The 22315-nt window shown below is 41.8% G+C and overlaps 1 protein-coding gene across 3 annotated transcripts; it reads left to right on the top strand.

Annotated features, from left to right (window-relative positions):
- Positions 1-95: 95 nt before the first annotated feature.
- Positions 96-21239, top strand: ldb1b (LIM-domain binding 1b). Of its 3 annotated transcripts, none has more exons than XM_046405500.1 (11): positions 96-247; positions 13459-13561; positions 14491-14535; positions 14822-14897; positions 15009-15111; positions 15221-15393; positions 15856-15978; positions 16081-16164; positions 18015-18138; positions 18221-18369; positions 19016-21239. In XM_046405500.1, exons 1-11 carry the CDS (start codon positions 220-222, stop codon positions 19244-19246), a joined length of 1239 nt encoding a protein of 412 aa, XP_046261456.1. In that variant the 5' UTR covers positions 96-219; the 3' UTR covers positions 19247-21239. The 3 variants fall into 3 exon arrangements, with proteins under 3 accessions (XP_046261456.1, XP_046261446.1, XP_046261465.1); XM_046405490.1 differs by lacking the exon at positions 96-247 and adding an exon at positions 7810-7946; XM_046405509.1 differs by lacking the exon at positions 96-247 and adding an exon at positions 10495-10869.
- The last annotated feature ends 1076 nt before the right edge of the window (positions 21240-22315 follow it).

The raw sequence follows: 22315 nt of genomic DNA, 5'->3' as shown, positions 1-22315 counted from the left end.
TCCCTCTCTTTGCTCCCTGGTGGTGTGTGCGTGCGTGCGTGTATGTGTGTGCATGTGTATGTGCATGTGTGTGTGTGAACCGTGGGGATAACAGACGCTCATGTGAGCAGCCTCAGTGGCAGCAGCAGTGACTGGTGAGAAAGAGGAGAGAGGAGGAGAGCAGGGATAACAGAGCCACCACCATCATTCTGATCGGATTCACACCAGACATGTGAGAAGATGTCCGTGGGCGGCTGCGCGTGTCCCGGTAAGTAGCTGCCGTGGTGATGCTTTGCTGTTAACGACAGCCCTGCTGCTGCTGTTGTCAGCCGCTGACTTTTTCTGGCCGTTGTTGTTGTATTTTGGTTGGCGAGTGCAGCCGCTGCCGTGGCGTGACTGGGGCAGAGAGGAGGCAGGGAGAGAGGTGCCCCGGGGCCCTGGGGCTCTGTTTGCAAAGGCTCATGGGAGGTCATGGCTGAGAGGATGGAGAGTAAAGAACGTGCTGGAATAGATGGATCAACATGTAGTTTCTCCTCAGTCTGATAACAAATTGCTTCTTACCATTTGTTTAGAGGGATTAAGGGAGAAAGAGCCTCATTGGCAGTGCAGACGTGAAGTTGTTGCCATCGCACCACTACTGTTACTTCTTCCCTTCCTCTTGCCAGTCTGTTTGTGTACTTGTAGCTTCTGCTGATGATGATGATTTCTGACTGACAGCCCGGGTTAACAACAGAGTTCTTTTAAGGTCAGCACAGATGTTACACTCACTTATCCACATTGGAAGTCCTGTGCAAAACTGACTGGCCTCTCGTGCAGAGGTGGCAGAAAAGAAAAGAGGGAGAAGGATCAAAGTGTGACATTTAAAGGGCAAAGGTCACTGATCTGAGGCTTGCATGATTGATTCTGTACCTAGCTCCACACTGGAGTTCATAATGAATGTTTGACAGCTCATGCAGGAGTGTATCATTTAGGATGCATAAAGAGCGAGATGATGGGGATGATACAGTCAGATACTTATCATTCAGTTTTTGTTACTGATACGGACATCACAATGCAGCCGCACCACTTTTGTTTGGCTGTAAGCGATACATCTCCTTCAGATGTAACTCCTACTCTCATTGTTGTGTAATGGCCTTGTTAAGGAGTTTCCATCCTCTTTTACCCAGAAGTCTTTTCTTCTTGAGTTCATGGAAGGAGGTCAGTGAGTGCATACCTGAGGGGCAGAGATGTACAATCACCAGCATAACTATTTTTTTTGTTGTTGTTGCTGCTGGTTTCTGTCAAATCTTCTTCCCCTTGTGTCTCTGTCCTGCTTTGACCAGCTACTGTTTATTATGTTTTTGGAAAGTGGGGGAGTAGACAGATAACCCCTTTTCCTTTCAAGCCCAGCTAAAAAGCAAAACAGACATCATAATGATAAAAAGAAAACAGTCCTGCCGTCAGAGTTATGCTTGACATTGTTTTTAATAAAACTGGTTAAAGTCGAGTAACAGCCACAGGGCTTCTGGGAGCTGAGCCACCGAGAGCGACCTGGAGGGAGTAATATCTGTCATATTAGACCACCATATTGAGAGGTGGGTGACTTGTTCACCGCCTGTGAAGGCCAAGGAACTCCCCGCAGTGCCCAAACTGTTGTGTTTGGGTGGCGAGTGCCCGACAACAAACAGATAATTCTTCTCACTTTGATGACTTTAATCAGACATAGAAGGAAAGAATCAAGGTTTAGAAATGAAACCTGTGCTGCTGAACCTCAAGCGATGTATTAAGTGTTGGAGCGATTTATGTTGTACTCCTCATAGGACGAGCAGGACATGAAATATAATCCTACAGCTGAAAGTGTATTCATAATCATGATAGATGTACTCAAAATCTATTGCCATACAATATACAATAGCAGGAGAGGAGGAAGTGAGTGTGAGAGTGTTGCTGTGTGTGTGTGTGTGTGTGTGTGTGTGTGTGTGTGTGTGTGTGTGTGTGTGGTGTATCACCCTGACGTGGCCTCCTCTACTCTCTCTTGCCTACCAGGCCACAGTGGCCGCTGTGGTCAACCCTCAAACAGCCGGGATGTGGACAGAGAAATGTAGCCAACCATGCATCCAGGATCACATTACACTGGTGCCAGTCTCGACTTTAATCATTAGAAAGATGGAAACATTAACTGGCCTCATGTTTTTGCGGTTTGGAAACTTTTTAAGATGGAAAGTTTGGGAGGAGCAAATTAAGAGACTAAGCCAATTCATCCTGATTCTCCATACTTGAGGGATGAATGGATGATGGAATGACACAAAATTGAAGCAGAAGGAAATCTAGAAATGTGGGGAAAAGGAGAGACACAGATTGGTACTGTGATCAAAACAGTCAGATATAGTATCAGCAAGGACAAACCCCTCTAGACACACCAGATGACAATTTGCCTTGAACACACAAAGGCACAGGGAAACACTGTTAAATGTGACTGCACGCACACAATAGTTTGTGTGTGTCTGTGTCTGAGAGAGTGTGTGTTTTCAATCTCTGCGCAGCTCCCCGTGCTATGAAGGCAAACGCTGCCACCTCAGCCGTTAAACAAGCCTGCACAGCAGAGGCAGGAGCGTTTGTTTAGAACCGGGCCTTAGCTATCTTGCGGTCAGATTGCATACTTAATCAACGTGGTCATGGAAATTTCCAAAAAGACGTTATGACTGCACTCTTGTGCGCTCCACTTTTGCTCTTGTATTGTTCTCCCTGGTGTTCTCCACTTTTCGCCTCAGACTCTCTGCCACATGGATTGCCCCTTTTCTCTGTTTGTTTTCCACATTTCTTTTCAACCTTGAGGAATAAAGGACAGCAGAGTCTTCTCTTCTCATTCCAGATTTTTCAAAACTCTAAGACAATTCAAGTAATGAAAAACGCCAAAGCTATTCATTTGTATTTCATCATGCAAACCTGGAGGCCTTGAAACAAAGTGTGTGATGAGTGAAACCTAAGCTGCACTCAGTCTGTGATGTATGATGTAACTAAAAAACAATGTAAACATTGCCTCCAAATATGGAACAATCACATCCATTCACTCATGTCAACTTCAGATGAACCCAAAGCTTCACCCTGTAGTGATGCAGGTTAATTTGCACATTATCACACTACACTTTTTTATGCATACAAACAGTGAGGGTGACAAGATATTGTTCTGGTTATCTATGACAGAAAATATAACCTTAAATTACAAAGGAAACTACAAAATCTCTCTGTAGTCATTCCCCTCGTCTTTCTCTTATTCTCACTTGTTTACATTCCAGAGTCGTGTTCAACACTGAAAGATCCTCCCTCTTCTTGTGTGGCCTCAAAGTTTGTGTGTGCGCCTGTGTGTGCGTGTGTGTTTAGGTGCACATGCGCACACGTAGCATGTGCCCCAACATGTGGATGACATGAGCAGGGGAGCAGAGAGTGTGTGCTTACATTTGCTATGCATTCACAAAATGAAGTGATGACAGTGTCCTCTCTGAAGCCACACGTTCTACACTTGCATACTCTGCACTGACCTACCCAGACCTTAAATCACACCCCCTCCTCACCCCCTGCTCCTTCACCTTTATCCTATCCCACCCCTCATCTCACAGTTTCAATATGCACTGTGTACTGTATATACCCTCATCATTCCTTGCTCTTTCCCACCTCCCCTCAACCCTCGCTCTCTTTGACTTCCCTGATTGCTAGCGTATGTTGCCTGGCTAGATGGGAAGGGGGGGGGGTTAAGGAAGGTGGAGAGGGAGAGGGAGAAAGAAAGAGGGAGAGAGGGAGTGAGGGAGAGAGGGAGAGAGGGAGAAGGGGGAAGGGACTGTGCCCTCTCATGCAGAGAGTCACATGGTGTCCCTGATTGGAGGAAAATGAGTAAAGACTGCAGCCTGGCTGAAATGGCAACAGACAAAAACGCACAAAGGCTGAGCTGTTTAGAAACGGGTTGCACAACATAAGAAGAAGAGGGGGAGGGAGAGGAGGAGGGCGTGACAGAGGGGAAGAGAGAGGGAGAGAGCAGATTAAGAGAGAGGAAGAGCAGGAGGAGCAGGGCAGGGAGGGTGGCGAGAAAGAGAAAACAGGAGAGAAGAAAGGTGACGGCGCGAAGGGGGGGGGCAGAGAGCAGAAGAGCCAAGAACAGAGAGGCAAGTGGGAGATGAGCACTGTAGGAGCGCCGGAGGAGTGGGTGGGAGGCAGGGAGAGAGGGTGAGACAGAGTGACAGAGTGAGAGACAGATCAGACTGTGTTTCTATGTTTTCTGCAAGGCTGAGCGGTGACGTGATTGGCTGAGGTGGGGGTTGGGGGGGGGGGCAGACCTGACTCTGAGATCAGAGACAGACAAAATGGCTCCCAGAGAACAGAGAACGCAGCATCAGGGCACTGTCATCTCCTCTCACACAGCTGTCAGCTGACACCAGCCGCCGCTGCCGCACACACACACACACATCTAACACACACCCATACACACACTGTTAAAGGCTTGGCCACCTGCAAAATGCCATTGTGAAGGAGAAGAAAACTGAGGATGATGGTTAATAATGCAGATCATTAAATTGCTATAACATACACAAGTAATTTTTAATTTAGGGAACACAGATTGCATATATTAATGACAAACTGGCCCACAACAGAGCCTTTCTTTCATTTAATCTCTTCACCCATTGGCCTGTGTGAACATGTGACGCACTTGCTGCTGAAGTCCCCTTGTTGCAGTGTGTCTGTGGTCGCCTGCCAGAGAAAATCCTGAGTAGGGAAGTCACCCAGTGAGTGAGAAAATACTGTAGGGCAGCATGAAAACAAACACACTGGCTCACTGTAACCACAAGAGGGCGCTGCTATCAAAGGACAACCTGATCGTAGGTCAGTTAGACAGTAATTTCTTCCTCCTGTAGTCTTGTACAGTGAAGTCCTGACTGTAAATTAAATAGAGTGACTGCTTGGAGCAGAGTAACCACAGTAACATTTGCATACAGTTTTACTCATAAAGCATGTTTATAACAGCTTTGATTAGTGTTCTTTTATGTGAAGTTGTTGGTTGTTGTGCAGTTATTAGCTCTTGCAAAGGAGCTGCACCAATAACAATTTTCTGTCTGACAGATAAGCGTGTTGTGGTGCTTTACTCAAGTAAAAGCAGTACTACATCAATGTGAAAATACTTCATTACCGCTGAAAGCTCTTAAATTAAGGCAGTAAAAATGGATGCTACGCAATACAGTTGCCCTTCTGGGTGTTTTGTTATATATACATAAACATACACATATAGACATGGAAAGGTCTGCGTTAAAAAAAAAAAAAAAAATCCAGAGAATTGAATACATGACAACATGTCAAAGTACTTCTTTACATTAGTGCAAAGTCATAAAAATATTGCCATAAAGCAGTCATCTTGGACTATGAGTATTTGTGTTAACTTTCAGTTATAATGGCTTTCTTGATCAAAAGCAAATACAAAACAAGTCAAACAAACCGGGAGAACATTATTTGATATAGCAGTGCCAAAAAAGATAAACTGTTTGACAATTGTAAATATTAATATATAATATAAAAAACTTAATTATTGATAAATGAACAAATGTTGCACAATTATGGGGATATCAGTTCTGATAATAAGTTTTTCAGGTTAACCTCAGACACAGGGGTACTGGTAGTTTATGATAACCCACAGTGTCATAGACTGTTTAAGACTGATTTTAAAATTATATTTTTGTCAGTTTTGTGTACAGAGCAAAATTAAATCTCTGACAGCAGACAAATATACACTGTCTCAATAAAATGCCCCACAAATTTAAGGCAGACATTGAACATTTCTCAAGCTGACTGGGTGAACTGTAACAGATGGACAGGATGTAATGTTTTCATTTAATACACTGCTTTGTTTTTAGACTGTTTACAATTTAAAAAAACAAAAACAAAACCTAGACATGCCGGTAATACCTCAACACTGTCAAACAAAAGATAACAGATAGTGCTTTTCTGCTGAACTAGGGCAGTTACCTTTTAGCTGTTTATATTGTTAATGACTGGATTTAATGACTTCCTGGGGAGATAACAGAATTGATCAAAACTGATATATATTGAATACAGGAAGCAGCTAGTCAGGGTGGAAAACAGTAGATTTATCTTTATCAGGTAGCTGTTAGCTAGCTAGCTTAAACTGGAGTTATCTGTGCTGTTATGTGGACAGTTACTTGTCTATAGTGTTCATACCTCAGCTACAGTATTCATAATTTATAATTTGTTTACTATATTTTTGTTTATTTTTATTTTATAATATTTTTCTTTGCTTTTATTATTTCTTGTATAGTGTTTTAAGTACATCTATTTTTGCACTATGTGCCTATCCTTTCCTTTAACTTATTTGACTCCAAGAATTCCTGTGTGCCTGGACTGTTTGTTTGTGCACAAATGGCAAAAAAAAAAAATTTAATCTTGAATCTCTTGTTTTAACTGTTTGATTTGGTTTTAACATTTTCTCTCTGAAATTATACATTTCAAGGAGAAAACCTAGACGCTAAAACAGAAGTCAAGAAGTCAGATTTGGGCTTGACTAAACATGTAGTCTACTGCAGTTTGGTTTTGTTACAGGATACATAACATACCCTCATATTGCCCAACCCTATCATTAATAAATGTAATGTTGCCCAAGTTGATGATAATCTAAATTACATTACTGTATATATTATTCTAGTGTTTATTCGGTAACAGTGCATAATATTTCAGTGTTATTATTATTTCAGTTTATATTATTATTATTCTGTTTTATTTCATATTTTTTGTAGGTCTAAAGCCTAAATCAATAGAATAACTATAGCTGTCAGATAAATACACTACAATATTGCCAATGACGTAATGGAGAAAAAGTATAAACTAGCACGAAATGGAAGTACTCCAGGTACTCCAGGAGGTACTACTGCTGCGTGGGTTTGATCTAAAGCTGGCCAGTGACCTCTGTTAGTGTTCGCTCCTCCAAAAAGTGGCAGCTTGTCCTTTGGATCTTTTATCAGGGATGAATCCGACAGATAGATCTTTGTCCCTCCATCTGATTCAATATGGGGTTAAAGAGTCGAGCTGCCAAATGTTTCAGATCTGGCAGGCAGTGACCAATGAAAAGAGCTCCAGACACATTTACCATCCATATAAAGGAATGGTACTAGCTGTGCTGTTTTCTGTAGGGGTGGCAAGATGGGGCCACTGAAAACCATGGGGTGGTCCACCAGTTGGAGTGTCAGAAGCAGCTTGCTGGCTATGTGTTTTTTGTTTGTTTGTTTTCACATGAGCTATTATGAAATATATTCATTATTTATTTAAATGATTAGTACCAAATGTAGAATATCAGATAGAAGCACATTATGCATATGCAACTTGAAAAAAATGGCATGAAAAAGTGGCATTACACCTGGAGGGAAGAAATGTAGTGAATGCACTCTATGAAAACAGCGGTGGACATGTTTTCATTGCTGTTTGGGGATTAAAAAAAAAAACCCCTGAAAAAACAACAACTGACTGATGTGACTCTCAAGAAAAGTCCACTGTCTTCTTTAAGCTACAGGATCAATTTAGCCAGGGCTGTTTCTACACTCATACCAACAGAAGACTGTCCCCAGATCAGTGTTAAGACTACAGTGAAGGGAGGGCAACTGGGACGGGTGTTATCAGAATTCTGGCAGATGTGTATGCCGCTCAGCTTCCTGTTGACTAGTGAGTGGAAGCGGCAGGCTGCACACATTTGCACATACACAAGAGGACACAGCAAGCACGCACGCACACACACACGCACACACACACACATACTGTAGGCATCCTTTTCCCCTCCACCCCTCCTCGTGCCCCTGAGCCTGACAGTCTGGACATGGGAGATATCAGAGAGAGAAGCAAGAAAACTAGACCAAGTCTTTGAGTTAGATCAGTATGTGGCTGTACAAGTGCATTTGTGGGTGACAAAATGGCGATGTCAGAACAGCTAGAAACTGAAGGAGGTAAGTCTCTCTTTCTGACTTTTTCCGAGTTGACTTCATCAGAGTTGATTCAGCAACAAAACGCCCTGTGAACAAATAAATCCAAACAGGTGGAAAATGTGTTTTTCTCAATGTATCTCTTGGTTTGTTGGTGTTCAGGGAAACACAGTACAAGTCTGGCCCGCTTTCCCTCTTTTTTGTGACTTTGACAAAGGTGAATTAAACAAGTTGCACTTGTAGGTTTAAGTGTAAGCTTGGTGAAAACATCACACTGTGCACTTTAGGGAGTTTATTCAGCCACTGCCTGCTCCAGCTTTAATCACTTATTGTACATGGACTTATAGGTTTAGCTATGAATGTGTGACTGCATGTTAGAAAATTGGGCTAGCTGGTGAAGTGAAGGTTAGGCGGCTGTGTGTGTGTGTGTGTGTGCGTGTGTGTGTGTGTGTGTGAGACAGAGAGTGAGAGAGAGAGTCACTGGTTAGGGTGCTGGTTGAAGATAAGGCCTGCCCTATGCCTGAAAGCAAAAGAGACAGTGTGTGTAAGCCCTTCAAGCCTTATCCTGACACACCTCCCACCCCCACCTCTTCTCCACCACACACACACACACACACAAACACACACACGGTGGGGATTAACCCCGTCATGTACCATTTCAATGGGTGAGCTTTGGAAACACACACACGCACACACACACACAGGATTAACCCTCATGTGTCCATTTCCATGGATGATTCTTTGCCTCGCTCCGGTTGTGACAGCATTGACTGCTCGTGTTGCCATGGCTACAGGGGCCAGCAAATGTAAGATAGGCAAATCCACATAAGTCACCCACAACAGACACTCTAAGCTACCACTGACTACACCTCCCCCTGGTACTAGACACACAAAGATGCTGCCAAAAGACTGACAGGAACCACGTGCGCTGTGAAGTGCTCATGTTCCAAGCTTACCACGGTCAAATCAATATACATAAACTCAGCACAAACATCTTTGTTGCTGGTCGGGTGAGAGACAGACCTCAGAGCAGCTTATCCTCTCTACCAGTCTGGCTCAGAGAGACGCTGCTCTTCACCACACTCAAGATTCCTCCCAACACTGGAGTCTGCAAAGAAGTCCACGTTTTACTTTACAGTCATCATGTTGCAAATGTAAGCGAGTTATGAGTTATGTTCCAAGACTGCACATCCAGACCTGCAAATTTGTCAGTAATGGTACACCTTCTGTTATGAGAGAGCAGGAAAGTACAGCTGTACAGATACAGACAGAAAAATAAACATACAGTGACTGTCTTGAAAATGTCTGAATATCAGAGACAATGGACAAAATCATTTAATTACAAGGCCCACAACTGAACAGCAAAGAGGAGTATGTCACTTCTAAATGGCTGCATTAATGATAAATCTAATCAGTGAGTTGGATATTCCATTTATTGTATTTACTTTAATGGAGCTCAAGTATTTCCTTAACTTAAAGAATTTATAATATTTATTTTGTCTTCATTTCCGTAATACCTTTGCTTTATTGTTATGCTCCTTTTTAAAATATTAATCCATTTACTTTTTTAAAATGCTGAATTATGCAATAATAATATTGCAAATGTACACCAGTCTCTGTTGACTCTTTCCACAGCATATCTCCAGCAGCTTAATTTGCAAAAGATTAACTGATGAAAAATTGTTTTCACTTCCTGTTTATATGAGTAGTTAATAAATCAGTAGGTCCTTAAGTAATCAAGCAGGGGAAAAAACTCAAATGCTTGAAAGAAAACGTTTTTTCATCCTTGATATGGGCTCACTTGTCAGAAACGTGAGTGCCGGTCATATCGTCCCCTGTAGGATAAATACTGTAGATCAAATTAGGAAATATTATGACATACACTTGAATGAATATACGAAAAACTACTGACCTAATACTGCTTGTTCTTTTCTGTCCAAACTTTGGCCATTTGGACGAGTCCTCACTGGCTGTGATCTGAATATCTGATTATAATCGGAGGCGATTTAAGCAGATTTAGAGGCCTTTGGGATTCTCCCTGTGGCTTCCTGTGTGTGTGTGTGTGTGTGTGTGTGTGTGTGCACGCGGAATGAGGGAGAGATTCTGTAACGACTTAACTGTCCTACCTTGGAGACAGTTTAGTGTGCAAACTCAAAGACACAATTAATGTGAACAACATCTCTGTTATCCTAGCATGGAAGCTAATTTAGAAGATCTTAATCTACTTTTGACTGATCAGGCTGCCGTATCAGCTGTTGACGCATCGCACTGCGTGGACCCACAGTGTATAATGTATATGAGCAGGGTCTTGGCTGTAGCCGTCTCAGTTCAGTTGTTTACAGCAAGCTGATGTGCACTAATTAGGTAAACATGAAAACCACTTTGCAGTCAGCGTGATCTTTATTTCCACACACTTCCACTCGGCTGCATTAGGCCAATTCTCATCTGTGTCAGTTACGAGGAAGAGATGGGATGCAGGGAAGAAAAAAAATGCTTACCAGACAACCTTCATGTGCAGTTGTGCATTAGTGGGGGGAGGAGGAGGAGGAGGAGGAGAGGGCGGCTGGCGGTGCTGGGCAGCGGAGAGAGGGAGAGGAGCAAATGCATTGCGGAGGGAGAGGAGGAGGAGGAGGGCCTACAGCTATTGTTCATGTCCTCCCGTGAACAAAGGGCTCATCTGGGTCCGTATGTAAACCCACAGCAGGCTTCAGCCCACTGACAAGGCCTCATGCGGGACAAAACATAACCGACCGACTCCCGCAATTTAGGCCTTATTCCCTTTCAGTCTCTCGGTTTGAGGAGATTTTTTCATTGATCCTATTCAGAGGGACGTATTGTGTTGGTACGTTGCGTCCAGCGGGCCTATCCGTTTTTACGCACGGAGCGTACAGACGGTCTATCATCACGGATCTGTAAACATCAATTTTCTGATTGGACTTCTTTGCAGGTAAAGGGTCCCAATTCCCCAAACACACAGTTTAACAGAAATGTTTGACTGCTGTGGCGATTTAAATGCGGTTTACGAGATGTCCGCGGTTGTAATTTCACATCTTATTTCGGTGGTTTCTCGTTCAAAATGGATTTAACGCTAAGGCGTTAGCAGTGCGGCTAATACAGCTAACTGATTACTAGCTGTTTTCTGGTTTGCTAACGTTAGCTTGCTCGCAGGCCTACAAGGCAGTGTTGTGTGCAGTCAACGTTTTGGTGGTTAAATAAGTTGATATTATTATTCATGTTTAGTGTGTGCTTACGTGACTGTCGTCGGTGGTCAAAACGAGTGTTTGCTGGTGTTATGTGGCGAAGTTCGCTCGCGTCTCTGAATCACCTGTGTTTAACATTATGGTCTAGCTAACAGCTAGGCGTTAGCGTTTGCGCTTGCTTCCTTTCTAATTGCCTTTGTAACCAGACAACTCCATGTTAAATGTGATTTAGCTGTTAAAATTAAGAGCTACGCGTGTCTTGAAAAGGGCATTTCAAGTGCGGCTTTAGAAAAACCAAAGTTTCTTGTCTTTTTTTTTGCATAAAGTTTGCTAATGTAGGTTAATGGTTCAGTATAACCTAGCGCGTCTATTCCGTTTGTGTAAACTGGTTGCCCTCTTAGCAATCATGGTGGCAGCCTGAAGTGGCAAGAGTCCAAAAACCACTGCAGGTTCTTTTTAATAAAGGAAACTTCGTAATGCTGCGTTCACTTTTGTGTATGGAGTTGACGTTAAGCCAAATCTTGAGCGAGTTTTGGACATCCTTAAGATTTATTTGACATATTTGTTCTGAAGCTTGGCTTACCACCACTCAAACCAGGAAGATATGTGCATGTATGGTATGTGTGTGTATGTATATAGTGTACTGTCTCTGCTTGTGTGAGAGAGGAACATGATTCCCAGTGGAGGAAGTGGAGTCCAGCTGATGTGATTGTGACTGCCCGTCATTAACCGCTAACAGGAGAGAAGAGGAGCTAATGGAGCTCTCAACAACTAATGGACACATAACCATCGATTATTTATTTATTTATCAATCCCATTTGTTTTTCTCTGGTGGTGCATCCAGCTCATAGCATAGTGTGTACTCACACAGTAAACAACTTGTTTTTACACGTAGTGAAGACAGAGTTTCAAATGGATGAAGGCTGCATGGTTTTTTTTCATACACAAGATGCAACTTTTGTTTTGACAGTCTGTGCTCCTCTTCCTGGAAAACTTTTCTTGTTAATTTATTATTTATTTACTATTCTATGATAGCCAGGATGAGGCTGAGTGGGTACTTTAGTGCATACATTCACAGAAAAGAAACTAGTATGCACGTATATCCTCTCCTGAGAGATAAGTTGCTGTTATTTAGAGAAGGTTGATTTGGAAGTGGATGTGAACATAGATGAGAGAGTTTAGTGGCAACGACCTGATGTGTATTAGTGTGACCCCTAAGGTCATTATTGGACTGGGTTGTCTCCACCTCACCCCACTCTGTCAGTTGATAAATAGGTGTTTGTTTAATGTAAAATACAGAATAAAGAAGCACAGAAAGAGAACTTTGCATGCTCATAATTGTGGAAAATATCTAATTACCGCAGTGGCTCATATACCTTAACTGTCTTACTGTATACTTCATTTTGATATTTCACCACACTACTGTGTTCTCAATTCACAATTTCCCCTTCTTAAGAACACCCCAATTAGTATAATTAAACATTATTTCTCCCTGTCTGTCTCAAGATATAAATCTCTCTTTCATACGCACACACTCACACAGTGTCAGAAATTCATTTAATATGCAGAGACAGGACAGAGAGACATTAATGAGGCGGGGCTTCGCCATGGTGACAGCAGGGGTCATGACCTAGAGGCCACTACGCCTGGATGGCCTTTATAGGAGAGCTGGGCAATTAGAGTAGAACAAGAGTTGGAGCTGTGTGCGAGAGGGAGAGAGTCATTGGTTTTGAGTTATTTATTTCTTTGTTTTTATGTGGGTGTGAATTTAGTCAGTATTGGTTTGTTTGTGTTTGTATTTGCGGATGGAGGGCATCCATCGGTTTCTGTAGTAATGTAGCAGGAGCACATTGTTCACAGGATGCTCCTTGTCTATCCTGTTGCTGTTTAGTGTATTTATAAAACAAGATTGATGTGTTGGGGATGGCCTGTGAATGAGCACAACCAACTTCGAGCTGTGTGTGTCTTTACCCTCACGTGATACAATCACTCTTTGTTGGGGAAAAATGAACAGTAACTAACATCAGAAAAAACACTATATCTTTTCTTATTCTTGTGCTTTCTTTTAGACTTATGGTTTAGTTATAGGTTTACAACTGGGCAAACTTACAAAAGGTTCATGTTCAATCATCACATTTGTACATTGATAAATATAACATGTATTATCTAATTTGATACATGAATCATTGCCTGGTTTAGCTATCACACTGATCAGAATTTTCTTTTGCCTTTATTTGGAAGCACTAATAACAAACATTTGTAGTAACTGTAGCATTAATATAAATATTGAATATAACATTTATGTTCTTTTGTATTTTTCCTCCCCTCTCTTCAAGGCTGTTCTTCCAAGTCATTCAAGCTGTACTCCCCCAAGGAGCCCCCCAACGGTAGCACTTTTCCCCCTTTCCACCCCGGCACCATGCTGGACAGAGACGTTGGGTGAGTTTTATGTTATGTTTATCTTTTCTGTGTGTTTTGGAGTCTGCTCTGGTTGAGGAGTTCACAAGTGTAGCCTTTAAACATGTTTCTATTTTTGCATGTTATTCTGGAAAACATACACTGGTAATAGATTCAGCTTTGCAGCTGGTAGTCTGACCAATCAAATAATCTTTTCAGACTTACCAAGAAACTAGTTTGTTTGAAATGTGATGTCTTCGGAGCAACAGCCATCTTTTACCATCTAGAAACACAATTTAAATTCCAGGTAGAGCACAGGTAGTGTTGTGTTTGTCCAATCAGGTCCATCCTTGTACTCCATTGTAATTGTTTAAAGTTTAATCAATCAATCTGGTACTAAAGCTGATGTATTTCATCTACGTGCAGCATACAATATACAACACAAGCTGGAAGGATTATTGAGGACATTTTAGGAAAAAGTTGCACCAGTCAATCATCTGTTGGTAGCTGAAAGTTTGATCCGCCTACCAATGTATTTTAGTGTTTAATGCTTACCAACATTAACACCACCCATTATCCTTGCAGATGCCTTTTGTGTTACAATGACTCACGTGAAAACTGCAGCAGCTTTGTGAAGCTAATGTTAAATGCCACAGTTGAACAATGGATTTGACTTGACTCGTGTGGCTCTGTAAAGTGAGAGTGTATACCTCTGCAGGATTGTATGCTGTGCTTCACAGCTTGTCTTTTTGCACTAAGTAAACTGGTTATACAGCTTTTGTGTGTTTGTGTGTGTGTGTGTGGGGGGGGGGGTGTATCTGAAAAATGTTGTTATTTACTGTCTCCTTCTATCATCCAATTTGTGCAATGTTTGGCCTGGATCCCAGGGTTATAAAGACAGACTGGTTTCTGTAGGGGGGCGTATTAGCACTATAGCTGAATGTAATAATCTCTCTGTTTCGTTTCTTCAGTCCCACCCCAATGTACCCTCCCACATACCTGGAGCCAGGAATAGGGTAAGACTTCATTATTTCCCATGATCTCTAGCTGGTGTGTAAATGGCATCACTAACAGAAGTAAAGATAAGCTCAAGGGAAATTGTGTTCTTATCTCTCTCATTTTGCATTTAGTCTTTGATGAGTCTAAACTAGATTGTGAAACAGCTTTGACAGTATGAAATATTGCTGCAATTACAAGGGTTATTTTTCCCCTCCTGTATCTCTAAGAATACCATAAACTAACTGTTCTCTACCCCTGTCCTGGTTTTGTTTTCTCCTCCTCCTGTCTTTCTGTGACGACCAGGAGGCACACACCATATGGGAACCAGACAGACTACAGAATATTTGAACTCAACAAACGGCTACAGAACTGGACAGAGGTTGGTAGGCACATGGCATTCACACACACACACACACACACACACAAACCCTCTGATCCAGTCTAACAATTATGTTGGTAACTGGTCATTTTTCCCCTCTACGCCCTGTAGGAGTGTGATAACCTGTGGTGGGATGCATTTACCACAGAGTTCTTTGAAGATGATGCCATGTTGACCATTACTTTCTGTCTGGAGGATGGACCCAAACGCTACAGTAAGAAACAATGTCACCTCTTTAATCTAAAGTCATGCAGTCACAAATGGACTGCATACTGTAACATTTCTCCCTGCCTCATACCCATCTGATTTTCTCTCCTCTGAAGCAATTGGACGGACGCTGATTCCAAGATACTTCCGGAGTATATTTGAGGGTGGTGCGACTGAGCTCTACTATGTGCTGAAACATCCCAAGGAGTCCTTCCACAATAACTTTGTCTCACTTGACTGTGATCAGTGCACCATGGTCACTCAGAATGGAAAGCCCATGTTCACACAGGTGTGTGTTAATATCTGTAATTATTATTGTGTCCACCCCTTCTGTCATTTATTAATGTAAAGAGAACAAAGTAGTACCACATAGACATTATTGAATAAAATCACTAGTAGCAAATTTATAGGTCATGAAAAGTCTTTTCCTAAACAGAAACAATTCACACTGATTCCCTGAAAAGGAAAGTGATGAGAAGTTTTCACTAAAACAGTGCAAGCATTTCATATGAGTCATGTGCAAAACATTTTTAAAAAGCCAAAGCCAGTTTAAGTTTACGTTAAGTAGTAGTACTTAAGTAGTAGTTGTTAACTTCCCTCCCCTGCCAGATGGTTATAAAACTCCTTGAGGGGTCACTATGGAGTAAGCGTCTTGAAAGGTGGTTACAAACCTCTTTATAGTTTGGAAGTCTTTGTTCAGCCTGTACTTGTCTCTGCTGTATACTGACCTGAGTCCTCTAAACTGCTTTAGGTGTGTGTAGAAGGACGCTTATACCTGGAGTTCATGTTTGACGACATGATGAGGATAAAAACGTGGCACTTCAGCATCAGACAGCACCGTGAACTCATCCCCCGCAGTATACTGGCCATGCATGTGAGTGCCCACAGAGGGCGTGGGAGTGACTACATACTGTTCACTTGTGTATGCAGTGATGTTTGTGTCAGCTTTGTAATCTGTCCCCTGTTGATGTCCCAGGCCCAGGACCCACAGATGCTGGACCAGCTGTCCAAAAACATAACAAGATGCGGCCTGTCGAACTCCACCCTTAACTACCTCCGAGTGAGTGGAACACACATTCAACATTTCACCCCTAGAATGCCACTGCTCTTCAGTGCTTTCTCTTTCTTGTGTCTTGATAATGGTCCAATCATAATTTACTAGGAACTTTGAAGAAAGTTTCAATGTTGATTTCGAGCTCACGTATTTGTGATCCACCAGTGGAGATGTTATGCAAAAAGTAGTGGTGCACTGATGCAGTTCCCACAGTTATACTGTGCTTATGCACTCGCGCTCCTAAAACTACTCCAATGCAGCCACACCCAATGCCACTTCACGGCAGCGTGATGGTAACCTCTGGTCAGTTAAGCAGAGGAGGAGCAGTGTCAGCAGTTTTAAGACATTTCTGGATAGGCCATGATGACAAGACTAGGCCAGACTGCAAAATTACACTCTGTTGTCAAGACTTGAGCAAGATGTGTAGAACAACATGTATTACATACTGCAATCAGTAGTTTGCAGACCAGCGGCAAGGAGCTAAAAGGTCCATAATAATAACAAATGGGGGACAAAATTGTTCAACTTAAATGAACATTTATGTAACATTGAAGTATTATTCACTTGAACACGTATGTTTAATGCTAGCCAGCAGCGGTTTTAAATTTAGATTTGTTATAATTTAGGATGGAGGAACATGTTAATATTTTAACTAACCTTCTTTTAGACTAACTTTATACTAACCTTCTGTCTTCTTTAAAGATCGCGGTGACTTAGGAAATTTAGACAAGCATTTACAGGCGGGTGTTGAGTTATAGTTTGCTTATATTAGTTGACAACCACAAAAGTAATCGAAGGAATCAAACGCAGTAAAACATAACTGTTCACTTGCTCAGCACAACTTGTTCATATATAAAAGTGACGAGAGGTGAAAACAGGACTGGCACTGGTACGTTTCCAAGTATTACCGTCTTCCCACTGACCTCTGATCGTAGAATAGCAAAATTGACAAAAGTAGGAGCGCAACCACTGCAGCAGATGTGTCTGCAGACATTTATCAGCTTCTTCAGTACATCAGCTGGTGATCATTATCACACAATGCCAAAAAACGATTTGTTTATCTGTCTGTAAAAAGTGGTAGATTTTTTTTGAAATTGCCTCACTGCTATAAATCTTGCCATATTCCTCAGTGTTACTAGAAATTCACATTTCGCATTCACATTCCACGCTTGTTTCATCTTGACCTAAAGTAGAAGCTGCTTAGCCAGAGGCAGCTGCTCAACATCTGATTCTGACCATTCGGCTTACACAGTGTACATATGAAAGAATGGCGCTCTGAAATAGTCTGTGGGCCCATAGCATAGGGGGCTCACCAGACACTAGTCAGTCCAAAGATACTGCTCGTCTGTCTACATGTGGAGTTTATTTGCAGTCCTTCTGTATTTTATGATTAGATTTTCCAGTCTGAGAATTTCAAGTTCACATTTGAGTCAGCCTCTCTTTATTGTCAACCCACCTGTATTCACGTGGGATGAAATTTCCCAGGAGCCCTTGTTGCAACAGTTAAACAGGTAGACACTAGACAGTGCAAGATATTAAAAATGCAATATAAAACATAAGGACATAAACTGGTGAAATCTGTGCGTGACATAGTAGTGCAAGAGACTCAGACTGTAAAAATTTGATATGGTCTATAGGACAATAAGAAAAAGACAGTGTAGTAGGCAGTTCAAGAGAATATGTAAACTCTTACTTTTTTTAGCAGCAGGTGGTTTCTGTAAACATAGTAACAGATTAAAACTGTGTACACTGACCGCCAGCTGACAGTCATGGTGTTCCATCAATTGGAGCCTCTCTAATGATCTTAAGTACTGTGTAATCTCTAACACGCTGCCTCTCTTTATTCCTTTCTCCAGCTGTGTGTGATTCTGGAGCCCATGCAAGAGCTGATGTCCAGACACAAGACATACAGCCTCAGCCCCAGAGACTGCCTCAAGACCTGCCTCTTCCAGAAATGGCAGAGGATGGTGGCACCACCAGGTAAGTGAACATGCACAGATTTAGACACACACAAGCATGGTAAATGTATGTGTAACTCTCTTTCTTCATCTCGTCTCTGCAGCTGAGCCATCGAGACAGGCCCCAAACAAACGGCGGAAGCGTAAGATGTCAGGTGGCAGCACCATCAGCGGAGGAGGAGGAACCAACAATAACAACAACAACAAAAAGAAGAGTCCTGGTAGTGGCTTCCCTCTGTCCAGCCAAGTCCCAGTGAGTACACTGCCATCTAGTGTTGGTGTTCTGCCATTACACCTGCCAACAGGAACATAACCACTATGTTCACTGATGAACCGCTTCAACGATTCTCTGAGGGAAGTTTACATGCCACAATTGCAAAGAAAAGAGGATATACTTTTACACAATAATGCTACAACAAAACAAATAAAGTTGTCATCTGATACTGGATTCAAATCGATGGCGATGATAATGTACTCCAAGTGCAGTTCTTCACAAGAATTCTTTTAATATTTGATGGCACAATTCATCATGCAGTGCCATGCACACAAATGGCTTTTAACAATTACTGGACAGGACTGTTTGGCTATTTCAAGTCTAAACAAATCTCTGCAAATGTTATACTATACTATACTATACATACTAGTTGCAGGCCTGTTTCAAATAGCTGGACCTTTTTTGAAAGAAGTTGTGTGAGGGAACATGTAGGGTTGTTTTTCAGCTGTTCTAATATGAAACGCTATGCCACATACTGTGCATTAGCAGCAACATGGCTGCACCAAGGAGGTTAATTTTGACATGATCCTCTCTTGTGTGTTAAAAACAAGAGAGGATCATTTCACCCTCTCTTTGACACAACCCCACTAAAACAACATATTTTTCCTGCTTCTATTTTGTGCAGGATGTGATGGTGGTGGGAGAGCCCACGCTGATGGGAGGGGAGTTTGGAGACGAAGACGAGCGTCTGATCACACGGCTGGAGAACACACAGTTCGACGCGGCCAATGGCATCGATGACGAGGACAGCTTCAACAACTCTCCGGCACTGGGCTCCAACTCGCCTTGGAACAACAAGGCCCCCTCCAGCCAGGAGAGCAAGAGCGACAACCCCACCTCACAGGCGTCGCAGTAGAGTGCAGATGCCCCGCGACCTCAACACAAACCCCTCTCTGTCACTCCTCAAAGCCCCCACCCCACCCCACCCCAACAGGCACGAGTGCAACAGCAAGAGTCCATAGTCTGCTCACAACCCCAGACATCACTGTAGAGCTTAGATTCATCAAATACAGGTTGCCCGAGGGATTTCAGCATGTCTCAGACAATGTTGCTGAACCGGAGGAAGTTGTACAAGTTATCATTGTTGTGACTTCCCCATATGTAGGCACTATGTCCCATCTCTGTCTTCCCTTTCCTCGTCTCACACTCAAAATGTCCCATCTGCTCTCACTACTTTTCAGTTTGGACAGCGACTGGGGTAGGTGTGACCAAGGAGGCGCGGGGATTTAATCCAGGGGAGAACTGTGAACACTAGACTATCCATACTGAAGTTCACATGTAGGAAGGGCCGGGGTGGAGGGGATGTTGGCAGGGGGGCTTCGACATGGTGGCGAGTTGCTTAGGGACCACTTGTCCACCCGACCTCTAAACATGGTTCTCAATTCTGGTCTCTGCTCTGCTGACGCATGAGCCACTTGTGGTGTTTCTTAACAGAGTATATGTGTGTGTGTTTGTGTGTGTGTGTGTGTGTGTGTTGGAGAGAGAGAAATGTGTGAGGAAAGATAAGAGGCAGTCTGAGCTTACTTGTGGCTTTGCTGAAGCAGACAGACCAGAATTTAGAATCAGTATATCAAACCATTGAAATTCACACACTAGTAGGAGAGCTGAAATGTGGCACTAGGGAAACTTCACACACACAAACACACATACACACAAATAAATAAACATAATGATTGAAGGATTTTGATTCCCTTAGTGCCCGAGCCATCTCTGATTAGACTACAATGGATGCAGTCTTTCAAACAGAGACCATTTACAACACACAAACACATGCACATACATACAGTTACACATTTTAAGAGTTTTTATACAGTATATATTTCCCTAGAATGTTTTTTAATTTGTATTAAACGCCTTCATTTCAATTGTTACTTTTTTATTTTCTACCAATACTGAAAAGCTACAGACCAAGGAGCAACACAGGACTTTTATCCCTCCCCCCTCTAAAATATATTGTTTTTATCTTTTATGTTTATAAAAGAGAAATAATTTAGTGTGGATGTTTTTATTTTGTCTTTTTGTTCCTTTTTTGGAGATTTTAAATTTTTGTGTATTTGTGCTTGTATATTTAAGGTAGTAGCAAAGTTCTGTCTGACTGTAATAAAATGTATTCTTACTTAGATTTACCTAAAGCCATCCCGATCTAATGTAAAGAAACAAAAATAGGAAAAAGGAGAAAAAACACTCATGAACCTGTCCCCCTCTATCTTCCCATTTGCTCTTTCCTCCCTCTTTTTTAAAACTTGTGTAAATTAAATTACCCACCCACCAGGGTACAGTGGCACCATGGAGTGATGATTTACTGTTTCAGTTGATTTCTTTCGTATTTATTTTGGAAAATTTAGAAATTCACTCGTGTATTTCATCTATACAGGATATTTTTTTTCACTTAACATTAATCACAGATTTATGGACTTATGGCAACTTTCAACTTGATGTCAAGTAAATGTGCTTTCATCCTGGGCTAGGACATATTTTTTTAAATTAATTTTTGGTGAAATTACCTTAATTTGTACAGCATCTCTCATGACCAACAGAATGATACCATCACTCATCGAAACATCTTTAAAAGCCAGCTTGACATTAAGCTCAGTGGGCATATTTGGTAGCAATGCTGAGTCTGTAAAGTCTGATTAAAAACAGCTGAAGCTCTGTTTATTGTTTTGTACTTTTCCATTTTGTTACAGTTGATTCCAGCAACAGTTATGACTGGGTTTGAATGGTGACTTGTACCTTCTCCAATCCCTGTAGAAAAATCATTGTTTGATATATATTTTTTGATTTGGTTAGTTTCTGCCCTTAATAATTAATGTATGGTACCAATAAAAAGATACATTTTCACTTTAAAAGACTATTGGTGAATTTGTAATCATTGCAACACAGCTGATAAATGAAGCTGGTGCAAGCGTTTTTGGGTTTTGGTCGTGTTGGAGCACGAAGCATAAAGCATGCACATAAAAATAATAATATTAAAGAAACATTAAAAAACAGAACTCTTTTCTTTTCAAGGCAATATAAAGAACTTTAAGTGTTATTACCATTGCTATAGTCTGTCTTTAGAAGAATAAACCGAATAGTCTCTGAGCCAGAGCCGAGATGATCCTACAGACACCCGATCGGATTGAGATCTGGAGAATATGGAGGCCAAGTCAACACTAAGTGTTGCTAGGATGTATTCGTTGTCCTGCTGAAAGAGGCCACTACCATCAGGGAATACTGTTGCCATGAAGGGGTTTGCTTGGTCTGTCACAATGTTTAGGCAGGTGGAACACCTTAAAGTAACATACACATGAGTGCCAGGACCCGAGTTTTCCAGCAGACCACTGCATTGTAACGACATGATCACTGCTGTTCACTTCACCTGTTGGTGGTTAGTGGTTTTAATGTTGTGGCTGATCGGTCTGAGTTCTGCTGAACTGACTAATGGCCAGTTTGAATTGGAGAAACCATATATAGACAAAAGTATTCAGACACACTGATTTATCATTGAATTCGGGTGTGTTATGGGACTTCATGTAAAATGCAATGTTATTAAAGTCCTTGTTGTTGCCCCAATACTTTTGTCTATATAGCATATGCATACTTGACCATGAAATATACAGCACTAACTGAAGCAAATAAAGTGGTTACAATAACATTAATCCTAAAGGTATCTGTTTGCCCCCACCTACTGTCATCGTCATCAGAAAGACATTTCAACATGCAAACATAACGCGCACAGTGTATACGTCCTCCTACAAAAGTCTACTGATCCTTAATATCAATGCTGTGTTATGACACGACGTAGTTATAGTGTTCTGTATGAAGTAGTGATGTAATTAACAAAGTAATCCTGCTTGGTGTAAACCCCCACCTGGACTCTAGTTTGTTGAAAACAGCTGTCTAACCAAAAACAAGTGGGCACTTTTTACAATACTCTAACTGA

This window comes from Scatophagus argus, chromosome 2, assembly GCF_020382885.2.
Source record: "Scatophagus argus isolate fScaArg1 chromosome 2, fScaArg1.pri, whole genome shotgun sequence".
Taxonomy (NCBI): domain Eukaryota; kingdom Metazoa; phylum Chordata; class Actinopteri; family Scatophagidae; genus Scatophagus; species Scatophagus argus.
Note: the sequence above shows the minus strand (reverse complement) of the source record. Positions and strands in the feature narration are given on the sequence as shown.